We start from the raw sequence: 22,543 nt of genomic DNA, 5'->3' as shown, positions 1-22,543 counted from the left end.
CTGGGTAAACTGGGAGTAATTCCAACCTTCAGGGAAGACAGTCTGGGATTAAGGCCTTGAATCTGTTTAAAACCTCATTTTTAGTTCAGCTGGTTCCACTTTCTCATGCAGAGAATCATAGAAAATTAGGGATGGAAGGGACCTCAGGAGATCATCTAGTCCAACCCCTTGCTCAAAGCAGGATCACCCCCCAGCTATAGCATCCCAGCCAAGGCTTTCTCTATCCGGGTCTTAAAAACCTCCAAGAATGAAGACTTCACAACCTCAAGAAGGCTCAAGGGAGCAAGTCAGAGAAGACCCAGGCCATCCTGCTCTCTCCCTGTTCTAACCATTACAAAGTGCCCAGTCCCTGTAACTAATCAAAAGCTGAAAAGCCTCCACAGGCACAGTCACAAGCAGCCCTCCATCCCAAGTGTGTCCAGTCAGCCTATCTCATTGGCAGAGGTAGAAGTGAGCATTTACGTGGTGCTTCTACCTGGAGTTCTCAGGATCCTTTAAAAACTATCAACCCCTTTCCTGCAAAAGGAAGCTGAGGCACAGAGAGGCCAGGTGATCCTCTCTAGCCCACATGGGGAGGCAGTGGAAGAGCTCAGTGTCCTGCCCATCATCAGCATTGCCCACTGGATCACATTCTCCCGCAGAGTGAAAGTCATCCCTTTGCAGAAGGCCAGTCTGGACCACTTCAGTCCTAATGAGGCCAATGGAATCCCCATGTGGTGTGGGGGACACCTCACTGCATGCTTGGTCTTCACCTGGTGGGGAGATGGAGAGGGACGCTGCCCATTTCCAAGCTGCACCTTTCCAAGGGGCCTTTAAAACATGCATCTCACCAGCACAAATGAAAGTGCTCTCAATTAACTGGGAAGGAGCTGAGCTGAGAAAGGAGACTGAGGCCAGGGTGCACCCTGAAAATCATTCCCAGCTGGACTGAAAAGGCCCGAGACATCTCTGATCCCCATACAGCGGAAAGGCCACAGGTGTGATCTGTCTGACATCCAGCTTTGCTTCCTGCAGCTCTGCCTAGGCACAGGCACAAGTAACTGTGGGTGTGAGAGATGGTACCGAGACCTCTGATTGCATGGCGCATCATCTCAGTGGCATCAGTGGCATCTGTGTGACCCTCACGGGGTGTGGTGGTGAAAGCAGCCCCAAGCTGTGGGGTGCGTATGTGAATGGGGACCAGTGGGGCTTCAGAACCGAATGGACACCAGAAACAGGAAGCCCAGTCAAATGGAAATCAAAGAACCTGCAGTGATGTGTAGCAGAGGTTGGGAGTCACTGGACTGGGTGGCTCAAGAAGTTTACAGCAAGCTCTGAGAGCGTGACGGCACATGGTCAGTGTCTTGCTTTTGGCCCCCCCAGCTACTGTCAGGAGGTTCAGAAATGGCCGTTTTTGTTACATATGTTACTGTCCAATTCATGTCAGGATTTGGGTTGGTGAGAAATTGTTCCTGGCAGCATGACTTTTCATGGGGATTCACTGTGTTATCAGCTACCTTCTTTAACCGCGTTTGTGGTGTGAGATCATTATGCCAGCAGTCCAGAGGAGGACGCCTGTGGGGACAGGGGATCCCTTGAGCAGAGTTAAAAGTGATGGAGAGGTGGGAACACCTCTTACTGACCCAACCGAGCTCAAGGGTGGGGAGAGAACAGTGGGCAGGATGAGCAGGGAGGAGACAGGGCAGGGGGTCACTCAGAGATAAAGCATGTAACAGTTACCTGCTGCATCCTGAACTAGGGGAACATCACTTTTTACTGGAGTTGGAGTGGCAATGATGGGCGAGAACCCAGGCGTGCTGGCGGCAGGCATGACAATGCCCCTGCTGGATCCGAGGGTGGCACTGAGCAGAGAGTATGATAGACAAGATGGAGAGAAGAGATAGGGGAGGGTGGGGAGGGGAGACCTGAGCAGGGCTTGTGAGAAAGATGGAGGAAGAGGTGGTGGAGGTTGTTGTGCATTGTGGGTAGCATCATCGGCAACGGCAGCAGTAGTAGTAGGAGGAACCAGGCAGCCTGGAGAATGTGGAGAGAAAAAAAAGCAGAAAAAAAAAACAAAAAAAGAAAAGAAAAAAGGAAAACAAAAAATACCAAACAAACCAAAACAAAAAGAAAAGAAAAACAAAAGAACCGAAATGAGAACCCAAGAGCGGAAGCCGTATGATGAAAATGGAAAATACATTCACACACATATGAAACGGAACTGGAACAGAGACGAGATGGAAGGCGTGTGACTGACAGCAGCAGGAGGAACAGGGGCGCTGCAGGAGATGGGGTGGCCTGAACCGCAGGGAGGTGGAGTTACAGTGTCTAAAAGGAAAGCTGTCCTGAGTGGTTTGTGTGCATCCAGCTGCACGGTGCCTGCCCGTGCTTGGCCCTGCTGTGAGCACTGTGCCGCTGGGGGCAGGAGGAATCCCAGAGGCCTGTGGATTCACTTGGGTGCGTGTTAGTTGGTGGATCATTTAGGAGGCACGACTGACGCCTCTGACACTGGGCTAATTTAACAGGGAATTCCAGGACCCACTGCCCCTCTGGAGGAGCATCAGTGCTGTGTGGAGCTGTCATTATCATGCAATGTTTATATCAGAGCAGTGCACAGAGGTTGTGTGTTAGTGGCATGTGTGACATGAGAGGTCAGAACATTTCTGTTAGCTGGAGAGCTGCAGAATGTCAGTGGGAATTACTTATGAATTGTATTTCCTACTGCTATTTAAATGTAACAGAGATCAACACTCAGCCAGAAGTTTGAGGAGAACCCCCTGAGCAGAGACACACCAGGTTCAAGTAAAGTAGAAAAAATACCCATGTGATACTGAAGTCCTAAATGAAAGGAAAGTTTGTGACGAGACCCAGAGAGCCAGGGTGCCATGGGGAGGGCTCAGAGAAAAGGCTGTCCTGTACCAGGCTGACAGAACCCAGGCCACCCAAGGGCACCCTTCGCAAGTGCCATGGGATGTGAGACAGGAGCTCTTTCATTTAGGAATCATATGAGCCTCAGGAGTTCACAGAAATCATGTAACTTATGGAAATGGAGGGCAGCCAAATATCATTTCTGAAAGCCAGAAGTGACATCAGCATTGCCTTTCAGCATTCCTTCCTAAAAGAGGATGTGATGTCAAGGAGGCTCTTCTGTGCATCTCTGTTGCTCTGGACGTGACATGGGAGATTTTGATTTTTTGCATCACTACCCTTAGAAGGGGAGGAGCTCGGTGGGTTACTTTTGTGTGCCACTTCCTGAAACAGTGATGTCAGAGGTTTCCCTGCATCCATCACTTGCTGAGAGGGACGTGTGGTTAGATGGCTGCTCCTGTCTAATCTTTTGAGCCTCAGGAGTTCAGAGAAATACCGGACTTCCAGATGTGGCACAGCCACACAAAAGATACCAGGGAAATGTGGGAAGCAAGAAAGCTAGCCCTTGGGACTCAAGTGGAGGTGTTAATCAGCTCCATTGGGCAAGATCCTCTTCACAGATGGAGAAAGAAGAGGGTGGCTGGAGGTCAAGGATATCCTAGGGGAAATGTGGCAGAGGGGAGCTAACCTGGGAGAAGGCAATATCTGCTGAGCTGGAGCTGACAAGTTTGTAGGAGAAGGTACGGTTGCTCACTGGCCTCTACTTGTGAATTCAGCTCTCATGGCAGCAGACGGCTGATAATCCATTTCCCCCAGTTGCCCCTTACCTGCCGACGTGCTCTCGTTGCCCACTGGAGTGCTGGAGCAGCTGCGGTCCATGTTGGAGGACTCGGAGGAGATCCCCCCAGGGCTACAGCCGGTATAATCCATATACTCGTCTGTTTCTGTGTCCATCATGCTCTGGGGTCCCTGGAAGGAAGCTGGGGTCCCTGATGAAGCTGGGCTGGGTGCCATGCTGCCAACGTGGGGGAGATTTTCATTTCTTGGAGTGTGGCCAATAACCTGCAGCAAGAAATTGAGACAGGGATTTCACACTGAGCGCGAGATGTCAGGACCAAAACCATCTGTCCGCGTGTTTTGTTTTCCCTGACATTGTTCTTCGGGGATAGCTGGACCACGTTGGCACAGGAAACCAATGGCACTGAGGCTGGGAGCATGAGTACTGCCTCGTTTGGAGTCTGGGAACATTCACCTTGGCACTAGATCCATGGTGTGTGAATTGTGAGGCACTCAGAGGCTGGGAGTGTTAATCTTGGCACTAGTACCCCAGCATGTGGATTCTGATGCATTCAAAGACAGGAGGTGTTAATCTTGGCATTAATGCCTTACTATGGGGATCCTGCTGCACTTAGAGCCTGGGAATATGAATATTGGCATCACTATCCTGGCATGTAGATTCAGATGCATTCAGGTGGGAGGATGTCTATTGCTATCGGTGCTTGCTTACAAGACTCATGAAGTCAGGGTGCCTGGGTGGCAATTCCAGCTGCACAGGACTCCACAGGAACCACTGCTACTTACAAGGGCACGAGCCTGCTCTGAAGTCCATGCCCCTGCCTCTATATCAATCCTGGTACCCAAGCCAGCTAGATTAAAGCCAGCCTGGTTTGTCTGTACATGCTGCAGTCGTGCCTCCCGGCGGGAGAGCAGACATGTGCCTAGAGTGTGGGAATGTGACTCGTAGCACTACTGACCTGGTTTGTGGGTTCTGAGGCTGGGTGTGTGTGAGTCTTGGCACTAGCCCTGCTCTGCAGGGAACCATCAAGGGGGCATCACTTACAGACGCAGCTGCTGCTTAAATAACCAGTGAGTCACCTGAGTGGGAACTCGGTCAAAGTTTTTCCCCAGCATCCTCCTCATGTGCTTCCTGGCGTGAGATGTCATTTGGTGCTTGAGCAGGAAGGAGAACTGGCAGCCCTCTCGAATGCAGTGGAAATGACTGTTTACCTGGTTATACTTGCAACCTGCCAACACAAAACCGATACCAATCCAGTCCATTAATACAGCAACAGTACGGGAGGGAAGGGGTTGGCACAGACGCATGCTGGAGACAGCACAAACTACCGCCACATTGATTTCTGATGGGGTGGAGAACTCTGGAATGGCTGCAGGTTTCCAGACCAAAAATTAAATCGTTCCCTTGCTGAGCAGTCAGGGAAAAGATCCCTCCACTCCCCCAGCACTGGGTAACGCAAGCTCCAGATCAAATGTGGAGGAGCCAGGAAGAGTTTACTGCTATTCCTGGTTAGCTGACAGGGGGGTTGTGTTAGGTTTACAAGGATCCTGCCAAGCTAGACGGGGTGGATGCAGAGTAGGAGAAGGAGTATCCATTATCTTCCTTGCTATTTTCCTTTCAGGGAACTCTTGGATTTTGCCCCTCATACACACTGCCTCATGCACTGGGAACATGTGTGGTGGGTTTCCAGACAGTCCCTGTGGCTTGCAGAGCCGGTCTCTTAACCTGTTCCAGTAAAAAACACTGGCATGTGACCTCCCACCAGAGACCCACAGCTGTACCTCAGCATGTGCCCCCCGGCGCAGGGTTACAGACACACCTCACCCCCTACAGTGACTGGCTGCACGTGTGCACATACCCAGGCCTACACTACCACGTGTACACAGAAAACCCATAGCTGGCTTCCAGACATGTCCCTGCTGCACATTAACACACTGCACAGAGCAGTGGATACACACACTCACACCCCTGTATGCCTGCACACACCTGTACAAAACACACATGGCCGCTGGAACACATCGAGCTGCCTGCGCCAACACAGCGAAACATCCAGACGCAGGTGCGGATACATTTGCACACCTGGAAACCTGTACACATGCACGTGCATTCTCATAGCCACGCGTCCCTGCCCCTCCCGGCAGAGACCAGACGCCTGTACTCTAAAACGGCACTGCCAAACAGCTCGGCCTGCCTGTCTTCCTGGCGGAGCGGCGCATCCTGTGCATGCCAAGCTGACGTTTGCTTAGCTATTCCACCCAGCCCACCTCCTCGGCCCTGCCCGCGGCGCGGTGCTGTTCTTTGGGAAGAAGAACAAACAGTGCGGGCAGGACTGAAACAGTATCGGCAGAGGGCAGGTGAAGACTCGCCCGTTGCCCAGGCAGCGGGCAGGCGGGTGTCGTATATCACCGGCCGGCTTTGTTTAGCCCTGGCTATCACCTGAAACATGCCACGCTGAGTAAATAACAGCAACTGCTGGATCTCCTGACATTTGTAAGTGGAGACCCAGGTAAGGGCCCAGCCTCAATGTTGACACCGGTTGCCTTGGTGACCGTGGACAAGGTATAGCTCAGGCATTAATTCTTCATGAATTAGAAGCCAAAGGAAAGAGTTTTTTCCTGGTGGCAGCAGGCCGGTTTGTGATTTCTTTGCCCTGGTGCCATTGAGCGCCCCATGTGCAGGGCAGGGAAGCCAAGGCAAAGCTATGGAGCTGCCCTGGCAGTATGAGCCTCCAGCCAGTGCTGATGGGGAAAGGTGGCTGGAAGGCAAAATCAAGCCAAACAGGGCTGAAAGGATGAGCGAATCCCAACAGGAGGTGGGGGTCCCAGGACAGTGTCTGCTAGGGAGCGGGGGGAGATTCACGCTCCTCTCTCCCGTGTGCGCGCGTTTCTTTAAGCTGCTGGAGGCTTTTAGGGTCTGGAGTTTTCTAACCAACTTTGGTGCTGCCTAATGTAGCTGGCAAGGGGGCAAGGCACTCGCTCAGCGCTGCGCCGTGGGTCACGTGCTCTCAGGAGCTGCCGCCAGTGGAAGAGTGGCACTGAAGGGAAGGTCGCTGCGGGCAGGAGCTGCTGGTGCACAGGGGAGGTTGCTCCCTGTTAGGCTGCAGATCGCTGCTGCACTCAGCTTGCGCCTAGTCTTTACTTTGCACACATCTGTGAGAACTGGGGCCCGTGTGCAGCTCCCGGACCAGATTGTGACTCCCGCCTTCTGCTCCTGTGTCTGTGCTGTGATGATTAGGGCCAGATTTCATATCACACTGCGACTGGGGAAAAACTCTCCGTCTTTTTGTCACTGGCAAATGGGGACAAGAGTTCTAGCTCCCATCCCGCCCCCCGTCACAGAGGTGACGCAAGCCTTATTTAATCAATCTCTGTCAAGTGCTTTGGGACCCACAGACATAGGGGGCTAGACCAGCGGACAGCCATTATACACGAGCTCGCAGGTGTGAGCGGAGGACAGGAGGCTGGTGGGGGATGGGGAACGCCTGTTTTGGTTTCCCCATCCCCAATTAAAGGTCATGTGATCTACAACATGTCACCGACGTTAGATGCAAACAAATTACAACTAAACACGGGAGGCATGTTCTCCTGTCATTCATTCACTTCTGCAGCCCCTGGGAACTCTACATGGCTGAAAGTGGGTCTAATGGTCCCGTGAGCTAAACTTGTGGGACCTCAGCCCAGGCAGAGTATGACAAAGATTTTCAAAGGAGGGTTTATCACAACTGGTGCAATGGCCACTGCATAGGGAGAGTGCTGGAGCCCATAGGCTGAGGAATGAATGCAGCCCAGGTACTGAGTCTAGGAGGTACAAAAAAAGGATGGGCTTACCTAGCCTGCCACACTCTTCCCTCTTGGTGAAGTACTTGAAGCCATTGGCTGCCCTTCGTTCTGCCTTCTCATGTTTCTTCACATGCCAGGGCAGCTTGGTGGTGATGTTGGTCACAAAGTAGCAGCCAGGACGAAGACAGTGGTAATGCCCTCGCATCCTGAATTCACAGTGCTGGAGGGAAGCCAATCAGATTATTTTAGATGCATGCAGGTGACTGCTCCCATCTGCTTACTCCCACACATACTTTCTCTCTCAAGTTCATGATGGAGATAAGCAAGACCTACTGCCACCTTGCTTACCCTTCAAGGGGCCCAGAGCAGGATTGCTCCCTACAGTGCATTCATTCACAGCAAACTCAACAGTCTTATTCTCAATGGTACCTCTACCACTTCCTGCTGGAGACTGCCTACTGTCTGATAGGCTTCTTTTCTGGATACTCCTCTTATATTCTCTTTTGTTTAATTTAATCTTGCATCACTCTGACCATCCAAGACTATTTCCTCTCCCTACTTGGAGTTTTCAGTAGTAATGAGCATAAATCCACACGTCCCTTTCCCTCAAGACCAAGCAAAGGCATCCTGACAATACTTTGAACTTCAGAATTTGGATTCAAATCTCTCTCTAGTTTACACCTTTCAAATAGTTGCTAGATCCATTCAGTAATTCAGGAGTTTCACACCAAGGCATGAACAGGGCCCCTGTTTGTTTTTATATCTTCCCTATGCTTTTCCCCATTCCTCTTTTCCTGCATTTGTTCCCTCACACTCAAACCCCAGCCTGAGCCACCTCCTTGGGTATTCTTGAATGATGCTTACCTGGTTTGGACAGAGACACTGCAGCGAGTAGTAAGCAAACTGGTCTCGCACGTTCACCAGGTTGTTGTTGGGGTTGATGTGGTCCAGGCAGTGGGACTCTGCTTTGCCGGAGGTTTTGCACACGTACTTGCAGTTCCCAAAGAGACAGTGGAAGTGGAACTTGTTGGCATACTTGCAGTCTGTCGCCAGGCAGGGGTCGCTGGAACACAGCCAAAACCCAATCATCATCTTCATTCCCTCTTTCACACCTGGGCATCGTTCCCAACATTCACTCATTTAACTTAGCCCAAGTGACACCTCTAGTCCAAGTGTGGCCTAGAGAGCTCCCATGAATCTCTCCATAATTAGTCAAGAGTTGTAGTCTACAAATATTACTGCAGATCCCAGCATGCATGGTGTTCTCTATACTAGGGTGTATGGCCTGCATGCTGCGATCCATAAATATATGGCTGTAGCTGTGAGCAATCAGGGGCAGATTTGGAGCTTAGTGCTTGACACAGCCAGGGACTGGTCTCTTGCTGGCCCCAGTGCTACCTGCTCTGCTACCAACTCTTGATTTACTGAATCTGTTGAAAGGGGATACAAGTGAGTCAGCATTAGGCCTACAGAGGCAAGGCCTTGCAAGGCTGAGTCCCCAACAGAGAGCCAGGAACTCCTGATGTCTAATTCTAGGTCTGACCTTGACTCTTCCTACAGCCTCAGGTAAGACACTTAAACTCTCTGCCTCTTTCTCCTCACTTCTACAGTGGAGGTGAAGCTTGCCTTCTTCCTAGGAGTGTTTGAAGGCCCCTGAACGTTTGCTAAGAGCTCTGATGCAGATGTGCAGTTGTCACTATTTTACAAGTCCCTTTAGTTAAACACTTTTTAAACAGCAGCTACTAACACTGTAAATAGGACACTGCATTTTGCTACCCTCATGCAGCAGCCTAGCTGGGAAAGCAGAGCTCTTCCAAAGGAGGAGGTGATGGATATCTACTCCCCCTCCCTCACTGTTGGTAAACCCACTGCTGTCTGATCAGAGAGGCTGAGCACTTTCTTTTTTTTCCACTTTATCAATTTTATTGAGAAAATGCATTGCACAGACTGAGACAGATACAGACTTGATGCTCTTATAGAGGCAGCAGGTGCTATTGTGGGCAGAGCCCGTTTCCTTCCCCAGAGGTTGTACAAACCTATTCTTGGTCAGCACTGATGGCTTTGTAGCCACCAGTCTCAGTTATAAGAGAAACAAAGTTGGTGACACCAGTTTTCACTCAGTTTCCCATCACACATCACTCAGTTTCTTCTCATTCCCACCAGATACTAGCCCAATTTTGCCTGAACCTTGTCCAAAGCTTAGCCTAAATCTGGTCCGTCTTGGCCTGAAACCCATACCAGTTTGACCAAACCTTAGGCAAGACCATGCCAAGTATTGGGTTTGTGACAAGACCTACAGGCAGGCAAATCAGGTTCCCTTTGGAACGAATTGCAGTGCTCTCATGCTTTATCCCATACCATCTGGCCTCAGCGACAATGCAAAGCCAAATGCATTTGTTTTCACAGCCCAGGAGGTACGGTGAGGCTGAAGTGATATGTCAATGGGTTTATTTCTCCCCAGACTTTATCTAAAAGTGTTCCCAGATGTGCTGGTTTCTAAGTGCTTGGCAAGTCATTTCTTAGACTTTTTGAGAGCTGCTTTCCTGCAGGGTGGGGACAGGGGCAGAGTGTCCTGGGAAGGCTGGAAGCACCCAGCTGGAAGCAAAGGTGCTGCATCGAATGGGAACATAATGGGAAGGTGATGACTCTGCCTGATCCCTGGGGCTGAAAGGGATGCGCTGAATGCTACGGAGGACTGCAAGACATCCCCTTGTCACCAGAGGAACTCACTTCTCTTGGAACTGGAGGAATCCGGGTTTGACCTGAGGCTTGGCATGCTCTAGGGAAGTTGTTGCCAGGGGTGACGTTGCCAGGTTAGGCACTGACGCTGGGATCTGAGGCATCTGGGGTATGGTGGAAGCCAGCTGCTTCCAAGCTAGCAGCGTGGGGGCAGAGGGCACCGTCGCTGGGCTCAGGGCACCGTCCAGAGTGGGAGCGCTTGCCAGGGTGGCAGAAGTCGCAGGTGGTGACGAGGGGGCCAGGGAGGTCTTGGTCTCAGCAGCGGTTGGGAAGGGAGACTCGGAATTATTTTTCACAGCTCCACCTTCCGTGCGGAAGTGAAAACTGCAACGAGAAGAGGCAGTAGTTCACATTAGGAAGAGGGAGAGAGACAGCGCCACAGGATCCTGGACGGAATAGCGGGAGTGATGACCGTGGGTCAGTGGAACCAATAACAACACGCTCAGAAGACACGTGGAGTACAAATGTCAAAGGCTGAATGCTGAGCGGTCCTGTGGGTCTGCTGGGCAACCTCAGCTCCCCCAGGTTTTCGACCTCTTTCTGGATTTGGCCCCAAAGAGGGAGAACAGTGATTTTAGGTGGTGCCCGGGGTGCGGTCAGCTTGGAGAAATCAGTTGAAAACTAGAGGAGAACCTCTTCCTGCCAGTGAGGTCCACTGGATGGCGTGGGAGACTGCCACACATCTCTACTCAAGTGGCCAAACCCTGAACCCTTCACTCAATCCCTGTCTGGGCAAAGCTCCCACTGACTAAGAGAAGCTTTGCCCGAGTTTTGGCCCATGGACATCAGGGAGAAAAGACGTATTAGGCATTGTGACCGTTGCCTCCCCAGATCCCGCCCTTCCTTTGCTAGTGCCCTTGTACTAACAATGGGGCCCAATCCCAAGGTCCTGGAGTGCTGAGTGTGGTGCAGACTTCAGGAACTGGCTCACACACCAGCACTTTTCAACTGCCTGCATCTTAGCACCGCCCTGCTTTCTGGAGCGCTATGCAGGTGACAAGAAGCCAAGGCCTGGGATGCCTCCACACTAAGAGGGATGGCAGGGCAGGGCTGGGGCGCGGGGGTCTCATTCCCCAGATCCGAGTTCCCTGCCTAGATGCAGTCAGGCAAGCAGGGACCTGGGGAACAGCTCCTGTGTGCAGCAATTACAGCAGGAGTCTATTCAAATGGATCTGCAGAAACAAGGGTGAGACAAATACAACAGGCACCATTACAACTGAAAGGCCTGCTGCTCTGCAGAGGCTATGGCACCGTGTCCTCTGCCCCAAGAAAGGCATTACAAACAGGGAGTGGTGTCTGTGTAGGTGCCACCTGCATGCTTTCTTAGTTCTTATGGCTGTGCATGTCTTTGCTGCTGGGCCCGTAAGTGTTTCTGGTGCATACGGTCTCCTAGATAGTTCTCAGCCTGGCTGTCACTATTAAGTGGGCACGACACCCATCTGCCAAAGGCTGAGCGGCTAAAGTTACTGAACTCACAGGGTGTGCCCGGAGTCAACACCAGAATCAGCTGGATGCAGAAAGACTGTGGATGCTCGGACTGCTGCCCCCTCAGTCGCTGTGTCCACACATAGGAAAGCTCCTCACCAGGGAGTTACAGGATGCCCCTCCCCTCTCCCTGCCACACTGCACCTACTTTGGGGTTTCCTCAATACACATCACCTGACCGTTGTTCTTTCACTTACTTGGCATGTTTGATGGCCCCATCGACAGTACTGAAGAGGGCACCGCATTCCTCCACCACGCAGTGGAAATGCACCTTGTGGAGAAAGTCACACTGGGCATCGCAGAAATCCTTGGTACCAAACCTGAGTAAATGAGACAAACATGCAGCTTACAACAAGCCCAGGAGGGTGGCATTGTTTGAAGGGAGCATTCAGAAAGCAGATGCTCCAGTGAGGGGTGAAGCCATCTAGGACCTGTTGCCTTCCATCAGGGAGGAACTAACTAATCAAGAAGGAGAGAATAACAGGGAATCCTGATGCCAGCGACCAGCAACTGCTTGGATTCACCACAGTTGGGAACGTCATGGGTACATGAGTTTTCAGGCAATTCAGCACTCTGCTATGCAAGGTGCAATGGCAGGAAGTATTTAAAACCCACTAGTGTGGAAGGAGACTGAGGAATTCTGGGCAATTAAGGCATGATGGACAACAATTCCTCTGCAGAGCAGAAAGGCAAGGAGCAAGCAGCAGCCTGTGTGGTCCCAGGAGGGACCTCTGAAAATCTAAGGTTAAAATAACAAAAGGAAGCTTGTGCTGGAAAAGGAAAAGGGCAGTGGATCCAGAACATGAGGGTCAGTTCAGGCTGGCAGGGCAGAGATAAGGGAGAGTAAGGACCTGATAAGGGATGAGATAGCAGCACCAGTCAATGCAAGCTAACGGGGTTATTTTATCGGGGACAAGAGGCACTGTACTCGGAGAGAAAGCAGGCCTCTTCACAATGGCCGAGGTACTCAACTGTTTTTTAAAATCTGCCTCTTCTATGAATGCTAAAGCCCAGACAATTAAGACGGGATGAAGGCCGCAGAGAAGAGCAGATAAGGGAATGCTCAGAAAATGTAAATATGCACACACCAGCCCGTCTGGCTGATATGTGTCCTAGAGCAGGTTGGGAATTAACTCCCCAACTTACTGTGCTGCTACGTGTTATTTTTCAAAAGTGAAGAGAGAAACTGGGAGGGCACCGGAAAGCTGGCAGGAATCACCCAGGCACTGATGCCTTGAGAATAAAAAAGGCAAGAGATCCTGGCTATTATCACACCTCTAGTCTTAACTTTCCTTCCCAGTAAAGTAATGGAACAAATATTAAGAGGGAGGAGAAAATCATTAAACATCCACGGGATAAAGGAACCGCGAGCAATAAACAGCATCAGGATTATACAGAATAAATCTTGCTCGACAAATTTAATTGCTTTTTTTGATAGAATTATCAAATGAGTGGATGAAGGGCTGCAATATATTTTGATTTTAGGAAAGCATTTTGATACCGATTCTCTCATATGCTTAAAATTAATTCAAATTGGCTTGGATGTGAACCTTGCCACATGGATTGAAAACTGGCTGAAGGACCGTAAACAAAGGGTAATGACAAACGACAATGCACTGAGCTGGGAGGAGGTATCTCGGGAGTGCTGTGAGGATGAGTCTGGTTAGGTCTGAGTTTATTTAACGTCTTCATTAGTAATCTAGGAGAAGGAGTAAACAGCATGTTAATGAAATTCACAGATGATACTAAACTGGGCGGAGTTGGAAGCACCAGGGCAAGAGGAAAGAAATAATACAAAGGGGTCTAGAGAGATTAGAGAGGAAATCACTATATGAGATCATATTTGGAAAAATGTAGCTAATATTCAATAGGGGAAAATTCAATGGGAGAGGAAACAAAGAGAGCAGCAAGACAGAGCCATCCAATATCATAGTGGACAGCAGATGCGATCCAAGTGTGCAATATGCTGTGGATGCAAACCCGACAGTACAATTTGGGGCTGCACATGTGGAGCAGGGAACCAGCAGCCCCTCTAGTCCGATGGCCACGTCTCCTGGAGGATTATTCTACCACCTAATCCATGTCACTGTCAGCGTTCTCCCCTGGTCTGCTGCTGTCCCTAAGCAGCGTGGCATCATTAGAGGACAAAATGTTGGCAGGGCAGGATGCTGCATTGGCCAGGGGCAGAAAAACTAGAAGACCTTACAGGTCTTCCCAGTGTTAGTGTCTGTGATTCTATAAAATGTCCACAGGCACATGCAGTCAGTTGTTTATGTCAGAGAACAAAACCATACATGTCTGCATGGGCGTATCCATTAGTTCCTGAATCATGTTTGTCCAGGCACGTATGTGCATGTGTCTGTGTGTGGGTGAGTTTTATCCCTGTTCCATTTTTCCTACAAGCCTCCTTGTCTCTAAAAAAAACAAAACAGTCTCTTAGAACAGGAACCAGTCAGCTGCACAGAGCCCTATGGATCTGCTTTCTTTCACTAGCCCATAAGACCAGACGAGGGGTGCCGAGTTCCACTGTGAGTGCTCTCATGGCTGCTGTGATCTTCAGGTACTAACGGTACAAGATCTAACGATGGCTCCCTGCTGAAGATTACTGATATAAGAAGCTCCCAGGATTCACTTCTTCATCCCCAGAGAAGGGTTCAGGATGAAGAGCACATCACCATACTGCAGCCAGGTGATGGCCCTTGCTGTTAGCTACCTCCCAAAGGAATCTCGTGTCCCAGTTGTGCAAAGTGCTAAGCATCTCTTGTAAGATATGAACACTCCTCGCCTGAGGGAGCTCTGCACTGCAGAAGGGGCTCAGCATCTCATGGGATTAGGCCCTCAAAGTCTGATGTTACTGACTACACTGAACTGAGGCGAACCTGTCAGGGGAACACCATCTTAGGCCTTCCTACAAGAGCTGGCATTTGTAAAGGAAGCTGTTCCTGGCTCCATGCTCTCTTACCTGCGCAGGTACATCTTCCAGGGCTCAGAGAGTTTCTCTTGAACAAGTGCCTTCACGGCCTTGCCCAAGTATGGTGTTGGCTCTCCAGCCCCTGCCTGGTTGCCATCTCCTTCTGTCTTCAAGTTCATCAGGTTGCCAAGGTTGGCATTGGTCTGGGACACCTGTGGTGAGAACATGGAGAGTCCATCAGGCTCAAGTCCCCAGCCAACATGGCTCCACCTGAAAGTGTCCCGTACAAACCGTATTTTCAGGATCACCAGGGAAGATAAGACAAGAGGTTTGCACAGGTTACACCCAGCTTCAGAACAAATTAATAACAGCTTGCTCCTCTCCAGGACTCTCCATCCCAGGATCTCAGAGTGACTCTTCTCTAACTGCAGAGCCTTGCTCACTCCTTTATAACAACTGCCATATATATATATTTCTTCAAAGGATGTATAAACCTTCTCAAATTCTGGGTGAAATCCTGGTTCCACTGAAGTCCTTGCAGAAAAACCCATACATGTACCTGGAGCCAGGATTTCACCCTCTCTGTTAAATGACTGGTTCATACAAACAGGGCCTGGAGCTACAAACCCTCTGCGGAGGGACTGCAGCCTATTGCTGCTCCGGGCTTGCAGGATCAGGCAGAAGCTCAGCCAGAAAGGGAAGTTCCTTAACAGTGTTTACAGAGCAAACTTTCTCTCATGATAAATGTCTGACAATACCCCAGGGGTGCCATCCTGCTCCCCAACTCACACGAGTAGTTCTGCTACGGGCTGTGGAACCCAACGCGCATGCAAACTGAGCTCGGTCTCTGCATTTAGAAACCACCTCCCATCTGAGGATCTCAAAGCCCTTTGTAAACATCAATTAATTAAGCTTGACAGCCCCCCTGAATACACTGCAGAACAACTGCCATACAGAATGGGAACCCTCTGTAAAGGCCCCCTGAAGGTAAAAGCCCTGCTGTTACAATACATCCCTCACGTGCAGCCTGCAGCCCTGTGTGGCTGGGTGTTAGGAATTCTGCTCGTCTGACTCTCTGGAGCCTTTCAGAGTGCTCCCTTCCATGCCCTAAGAGGGGCTTTTCTTTTTTTCTAGGAAAAATTAATGCAAAGAAAGAATTCCTCAACCCCAGGAGGGACAGTTGGGCAGAAAAAGAGGTATGCGCCTGCACATATACAAGTGATAACGTGGAGCCTGACTCTGCAGCCATTACTTTTATGCAAGGTCCCACTGAAGTCAATGGGCCTGATTCTCCATTGCCATACACTTTAAGTCATTACGTAATTCTACACTTAGCCATAAAATGCCACCAATCCTCGTTGCACCCAGGATGCACTTATTTTGCCCGATTCAGGAAAGCCTGTAGGCAAATGCATAACTTCGGGCACGTATTTAAATCGCACTGACTTCAGTAGGACTTGCATCCAAGCACTTTCCTGAGCTGGGGCCATAAGGACGGCTTCAGGTGCCAGGCAATGGAGATTCTGATACAGCGGTCTACTCAGTGGAGGAAGATGTGAAGATTTGGGAGTAGAGACTGGGTGAAGGAGATATGAAGAGAATGGTGGGTGAAAAAACAAAGGGATATAAAGTAGTAATCCACTTCAATGAGAAGCTCAGGGGAAAAGGAACCACCAAAAACCCAGTGGAGAGAAAAGCAGAACGGAGGAGAAAAGTGATTAAAGGATGAAAACAAAACAATTGAGAGGAAAAAGGCCAATGGATAAAGGAAGAGGAGGAGGGGGAGCATCAGACAAAGTCACTTTGCCCTTTCTTGAGGGTTATATGGCCTTGTTGGATGCAATGCCTACAGCTAAAGGGACAGCAATAGTTATGCCTCTAAAACCTATCACACAGTAGGATATTAAAGTGTGGCTCAGAGGCTGCCCTGATCTCTAACGCAGTTGTATACAGTTGCAAAATTAATCTCACTATAGTAAAATTTATCATGTGAAAGGGAAAAATATATTTGAGATGATGTATAATTTAAGAAAAAAAAGGAAAGAAAAAGAAACCGTGCATTATTTAAAATAATATTCCCAAGCATGGTAAAGCGGGCTCTGTTGGACACCATTATTCATGCCAGAAAGGCAGAAATTGATGATTTTGGTTCAAATCTTCCAATTTTATTCTTCTTTACTCTTTTACAAGAACAAATGACCCCCCCTCCCCAATGAAGGCAAAGGTTTCCAAAGAAATAAATAAAAGGCATGAGAGTACAAAGGGGGAGCAAACTTGCCAGGTTCTGGAAATAAAAAAAAATAAATAAAAAATCTTTGCGAGCCCTCCTCTGTCTGGAAAGGATAAAAAAAAAAAAAAAGGTGTCAGAGGCTGCGATATATTTCTTCAGCCAGTTCATTAAATTAATTCGTAAGCAGTGGCTCTGAAATTATACCCGATGAAAAATGGTCTCAAAATTTAAATGGTACAAACTCATCTTATTAGAGGCAAAACATTAAAAAACAAACGCATCTCTCCCCCCCTCGCCATCGCAGCTTTAATTTCTCTTGGTGGGGGGGAATGAAAGGCGTTTGATGGATGGCTCTTACCTTATTCATAAGCGAGGATAAAAGAGATGAATTTGCCGAGACTGCGTGGCCATTTGATTCATTACTGGAACACACAAACCAACAGGGTTCAGTTAAGATGTGCACAGGGACCATGAGCACCGAGATTAATTCTTCTCCCTTCAAACTGCCTCTCTCCCCACCTGCTGCATCCAGAGGAAGACATGATGCCAACCTTCCCTTGGGCAGGTCAAGCTTCCATAGCTAAGATGGATCTCTTGACTGCTCAGCACTCCAGCTCCCACCTCCAATGTCCAGCGTAGCTCCCTCTTCCTTCTCAGCTGACACTCAGCCCATTCCCTATTCCCCCTCCTCAAGTCTTCAACCTACAGGCAATAAGAGGGCACTGCAACCAAGTCTCGGGCTCTTGGGTGCAGAGCTGTATAGATACCTGATGGCAACCCTGACATTAGAGAAGCATGAGTGGGACTAGTTGATCACAACCAAGGACTTTGTCCCAGACCCAGCTGAACTAAAGTAGGGGGAGGAAACCTCAAGAGCTCCAGTAAACCTAGTTCACTAGTCCCATACACCTCATCACCAGTGTAGTCTTCCTCATTTAGAAATCATCAGAAAGCTCGTGCTCTCCATTACAAGGGTGGAGGCTGTGAGACAGGGGCTCTATGTTGTGCAGGTACAGATGCATCAACGTGGCTATCAAAACCCACACTTGTCTAAGGGCATGCTCTGCCTCGGCTGGGGGAAAGAAGGCAACCAGCTACTACGAGCCGCTGATGTACTCCAGTGGTTTCTTTGCTTCCTGTCACCGTTGCCTTCATTCACCTCATACCACCTTCACCTGGCATTGGACAGGGTCCTTCATGAAGGCATGGCCTTGATGTCAACCTTCAACCCCAAGTGTAACAATAGGGGTGGCGATAGGAAAACTGTGGTGGGGAAAGGCCAGTGGTCTAGCGTAGGAGACAAGGCCTTGCAAGTTGTTGAGGCTCTTGATCTGCAAACAGAGCCTAGTGACGTCAACGGGTGTTTGTCATGCAGCGAGGGCCTCAGAGGATGCATGTGTGGGGAAGTCATGGGTGCCTTGAAGGGTGCTCCTAAGACTCTTCCCTTCTCAATTTACAGATTATTCTGACTCATTGCAACCTCCCCACACATGGAAGGACCTTAGAGCAAATGGTTTCCCTAGCACTGCCATGTGTGCAAGTGATCTGGGCGCTCCGGGTTCAGAGGAACCACGCCTGCCTGCCTCCCTCTCTCACCCGTGATCCTTCACGCTCAGGTCCAGGCTGTGCTCTTGCAAGGACTCCTGGGTTGCTGCAGAGGAGGATCCCAAGCTCTCGGCAGGCTCCTGCTTCACTTGAACTGGATTGAACCGGCTGGGAGTTGTTGGCTGCCCATTCCCTGCAAGAGGGAAGGAGACAGAGAGGCCAAAACATGAAAGATGAATTGAAAATGAATGTACAAATGGTAAAACGAGGCGACAGAGGGAAATAAATGAATTAAACCACCTCTGCCACCACCACCCAATAACGGGAAAGAAAGAAATAAAGGGGGAGGCAGGGAAGTGCTTGGGTTGCTGGTCAGCGTTTATTGCTGGACTGACATGATGGGTTCTGACGTCCACTCCAGCGTGGAAATTCTTCAAGTGATAATTATTGCAAAATTATGTCAAAGTTGTCCAGGCTACGGGCCCTTTAAAGGAGAAGGGCGGAAGGAGCGTGGGGGAGACCTGATTCTCTCCACAAACTGTCATAACTAATTTGCGGGGCTGCCTCTTAAGCGTTTATTAAAGACTCTGTTAATGCTGAGGCAATGTGGCAGCTTTCGACTGCTAGTCAAGCCCCCTTTCCATTCCCCAATCTTGCCGTTGCCTTAGCGACCGCTCCAGCCTTCCATTGAGCATGCCCAAAAGGAACATCTGCTGTGTCAGGTCTATCGAAGCTGACAGCCAATCAGATTGGTTCAAACTGCGTGACCTCTCTCCCATCAAGTTGTCCCGACAAAAGAGAAGTCTTTTTTGGGTTTCTTTTTTAAATTAGAAAAATCATTAAATATATTTGTATATGTTTAGGGAGAGAAGAAATAATAATAAAAATCGAAGAGGATGGAAGAAATGAAGGGAAAAGAAAGAAAGAGAAAAAAGTAAGAAGAAGGAGGAAAAAAAATAGAAAGAACAAAAAGCGGAAAAAAGTTGCTGACAGGAACATGTCCACTGAGCTTTTTTCCACAATCCCCAAGTGACTAAAATATTAATTTACCCTCAGGCACTACAGCTGACGGTGAGCTCTTTCACAGACAGCAAGTGGCATTTTATTAAAAAATAAAAGGGAAACCATTCCCTCCATGACCTTTGCCTGTTTGAGAAAAGACTTTTAAAAATAATAATTAAAAAACTTTGTGAAAAGGTCTTTCCCCTTCTTTGATCAGATCGCGTCAGTCCCCTCCCTTCCATGCTCATGGACGAACCGGTTTCAGATGGGGACAAAGCCAACTGATCCACCTGGCCTACCCAAAGCCAACTGGCCTCCCTCAGGGCCTAGGCGATGGGAAGGTTTTCAACAGAGCGAGAGGAATTGTGAAGGCAGTCTGCCATTGCATGTACTCCTCTCAAGTACACTGGTAGAAATCCAGAGCAATGTGACTGCTTCTAGTTGGAGTACCTGGGATTCACAGTGGTGCCCCCAAGAGCCATCTAGCCCACATCTCTAGAAGAGGCCTGAGCCGTTCTGGCCCCAAAGGCTGATTGCAAATTAACTGTCTATGTAGGTTCTAGACGGCAGCAGGTAAAGGTTTTGTTGGTCCCACTGTGGGGTCCTCTCCCATCTTTCTGCTGTATCTTCATGCCGCACCCAAGAAATGTCAATGCTTCTGGCAGATTCCCAGGGGACCAGCTGGCTGTGGGATCACAGGGAAGGAGAGCTACCTGCCGATCAGATCTGGGAAAGCGGAATGTGTGAGCCACTACTGCAGCTCCTAAGAGGATCTACCGGAGGATGCAAAGGGGGGAGCTCCCGCCCTCCCGCAAGAGGACAGAGACAGGGGAGATGAAAGAGAAAGAAATGAACTGGAGCGAAAAGGGAGTGCTGGATGGACTGGACATATCACAGAAGCCTGCTGCCTGGCACAGTGCCAGGGTCAATGCTGTTGTTTGTCCTGTAATTACTGCAGCAGAGGTGCAAGGTGAAGGGGAGGGAGGCATTTGGTGCAGCTCAGTTCATCAGAAGAAACCTGCAGCTGTCAAGACTCCTCTGAAGCGCTGCTAGATACAGCAGTGTTTCCAGACTCTCCATTTCCCCTTGTGTCTCTTACTGGCTTCACCATCCGCCCCCCCCAGCCAGCCCGGCTCTGGGTCTGGAGGTATGGTTATGTCTTGGCAGATGTTCTACCTTCTTTCTTAGGCAGCGTGCCCCCAATCACAGCTCCCCTGATTCCTTATGGATTGTCTACAGCAACCAGCCAGGCACTGAATGGTCCTTGCTGCTGTTTATTTCTTCAGACCATCTCCAACATCCCTCCTACTTGTCCTTTCTTTTGCCCTGTTTTCCTGTGAGACAGAAGCTCAGCTTCATAACAGGGTCCTGATGAAGCAGAAAAGATTCTGCTTGGGGATACGTCAGCAAGGCCTTCAAGGGCAGAGCTGGTGTGTGGGACACTGGATGGACGACAGGGGCAGAGCTCAGCAGGAACCCACCCCAGAGCTCCAGTAGGGGAAGAAGGGGGGAGAGGGAAAAGACCAAAAGGTGGTGACAAGCTGGAGGAAATGTGCTGATGTGTCCACCCAACAAAAGACAAAGGCACAAGATTCCCAGGGAAGCTGTAGACTCTTTCACCGAAGGTTTTTCAAGAAGAGGCTGGAGGAGCATCTGTCTGGGATGATTTAGGAAAGCTGATCCTCCCTAAAGGCGAGAGGGCCCTTGAAGTCCCTTCCAGCCCTATAATCCTCTATGAAGCAAAGACGACAAACCTGAATGGAGAATGGGACATCAGGAAAGGGATATACAAGTCAGGCTCTAAATGCTTCTCAGATCTGACTTACTTTGCTGTCTCATGGAAAGAAAGGAACCACAAGCCCATACTTAGAAGCCAAACCCTTAGGGCTGGAAGATGGATCATGGAAGCAGGTGCTGTTCACTAGCCCCAGGGCTCCAGTGAATTCTCAATCCATTCCCCTTTTAATACAATGCCACTCACTTTCCAGCCTACAGCTTGACGGGTGACACCCAGGGACACGTTCCTTCCCCACAGCTGAGAGAAGCTGTCTCTATTTGTGGGCAAAAGCTGCACACGTTTCCTGCTTCTCTTCCAGCTATGTGGGCAATATCAGGTTCCACAGAGATGCCCCCTGCTAAGACTGCACCTTGGGTTCCCAACTCTTCAACTGGATTGGCTGAATGGCTTCTCCCAGCAATATTCTTGTACAGCTCTCCCCCCACCCGCTAAGCTCAGCTGCCAGCTGGTGGCTGGGTGATTTGACCCATTCTCTCCAAACCAGATGTCTCTCACTCCCAAAACATTTTCCCAGGAAGGTGACTCACCTGCTTCAAGTGCCATGGATGGTTTCAGTGCTGCTGCTGCCAGCCTGGCCATCATGGGTGAAATCAATCCTTTGCTGGCGGAGATCCTCTCCATAATGGACGCTGCTGGAGCTGGGGATGAGGTGGCTGCTGACTCACCGGACCCTGAGATGGCTTGGGAGGGAGAATCGCCAGAAGCAGAGGATGCTGGATTGGTGCTGGAGGAACCAGCTGCCATCAGATTGGCTGAGCTGGCTGGAAGTGGCGTGGAGACCCGGCTAGGGATGATGGGGAAGAAGGAGCCTGCTGTTCCAGGAAGCGCCGAGTTGGAGAGCGCCAGGGCCAGGGGTATATTGCTAGGGAGGGCCTGGGAGAGCAGGCCAGAAATCTTGGTGGCTGGTGGCATGCTGTTGGTAGGCTTGCTGGCCTGTGAGGAGACAAGCTCTGCAGCTGAGGAGGGCGCAGTTGGGATGATCAGGGAGACGGAAGACTGCTGACTGGTTGGGGAGGCACTCAGGCTGGAGTTTTTAGAGCTCATGGCGGAGAAGTCAATGAGGTCATCATTGCTGGACTCCTCCTGCTCGTTATCCTTGGCTCCAAGGAGGGAAGTGGGCAGGCCTAGCACTCCTGAGCTGCGGATGTGCCTGCGCTCATGCTTGCGCTTGTGGGAGGTCATCTGGCTGGTGGAAGTGAAGGTGAAGCCACAGCCTGCCCGGATGCAGTGGAAGTGGTTGGTGGCCTTACTGTAAACGCAGCCCTCATATTTGCACTCCTCATACTTGTAGAACTTCTTGAACCCATCCTTGGCATAGGCGTCATCCTTGATGTGGTAGCTCTTGTGCTTCTCAATGTCACACTTGTTCTTGAAGGTGAATGTACATCCAGGTCGCCTATGAGGGCATGAG

At 50.0% G+C, this 22,543-nt stretch overlaps 1 protein-coding gene across 3 annotated transcripts in view; it reads right to left on the bottom strand.

Annotated features, from left to right (window-relative positions):
- The window catches only part of CASZ1 (castor zinc finger 1), a 214,605-nt gene that overhangs the window by 8,582 nt on the left and 183,480 nt on the right, over positions 1-22,543 (bottom strand). For 2 of the 3 annotated variants that reach the window (XM_019511746.1, XM_019511747.1), the window contains 11 exons: positions 21,660-22,528; positions 18,384-18,525; positions 17,146-17,209; positions 14,609-14,769; positions 11,844-11,966; positions 10,153-10,485; positions 8,287-8,485; positions 7,471-7,642; positions 4,723-4,871; positions 3,675-3,909; positions 1,720-2,013 (listed from right to left, as the gene is read on the bottom strand). In XM_019511746.1, coding sequence (XP_019367291.1) covers positions 1,720-2,013; positions 3,675-3,909; positions 4,723-4,871; positions 7,471-7,642; positions 8,287-8,485; positions 10,153-10,485; positions 11,844-11,966; positions 14,609-14,769; positions 17,146-17,209; positions 18,384-18,525; positions 21,660-22,528 — 2,741 coding nt within the window. The remainder of the gene's footprint in view (positions 1-1,719; positions 2,014-3,674; positions 3,910-4,722; positions 4,872-7,470; positions 7,643-8,286; positions 8,486-10,152; positions 10,486-11,843; positions 11,967-14,608; positions 14,770-17,145; positions 17,210-18,383; positions 18,526-21,659; positions 22,529-22,543) is intronic. The other variant, XM_019511748.1, reaches the window with a different exon arrangement.

This window comes from Gavialis gangeticus, unplaced genomic scaffold (genome assembly GCF_001723915.1).
Source record: "Gavialis gangeticus isolate Ggan-Ray unplaced genomic scaffold, GavGan_comp1, whole genome shotgun sequence".
NCBI lineage: Eukaryota > Metazoa > Chordata > Crocodylia > Gavialidae > Gavialis > Gavialis gangeticus.
This window is presented reverse-complemented; position numbering and strand designations above follow the sequence as displayed.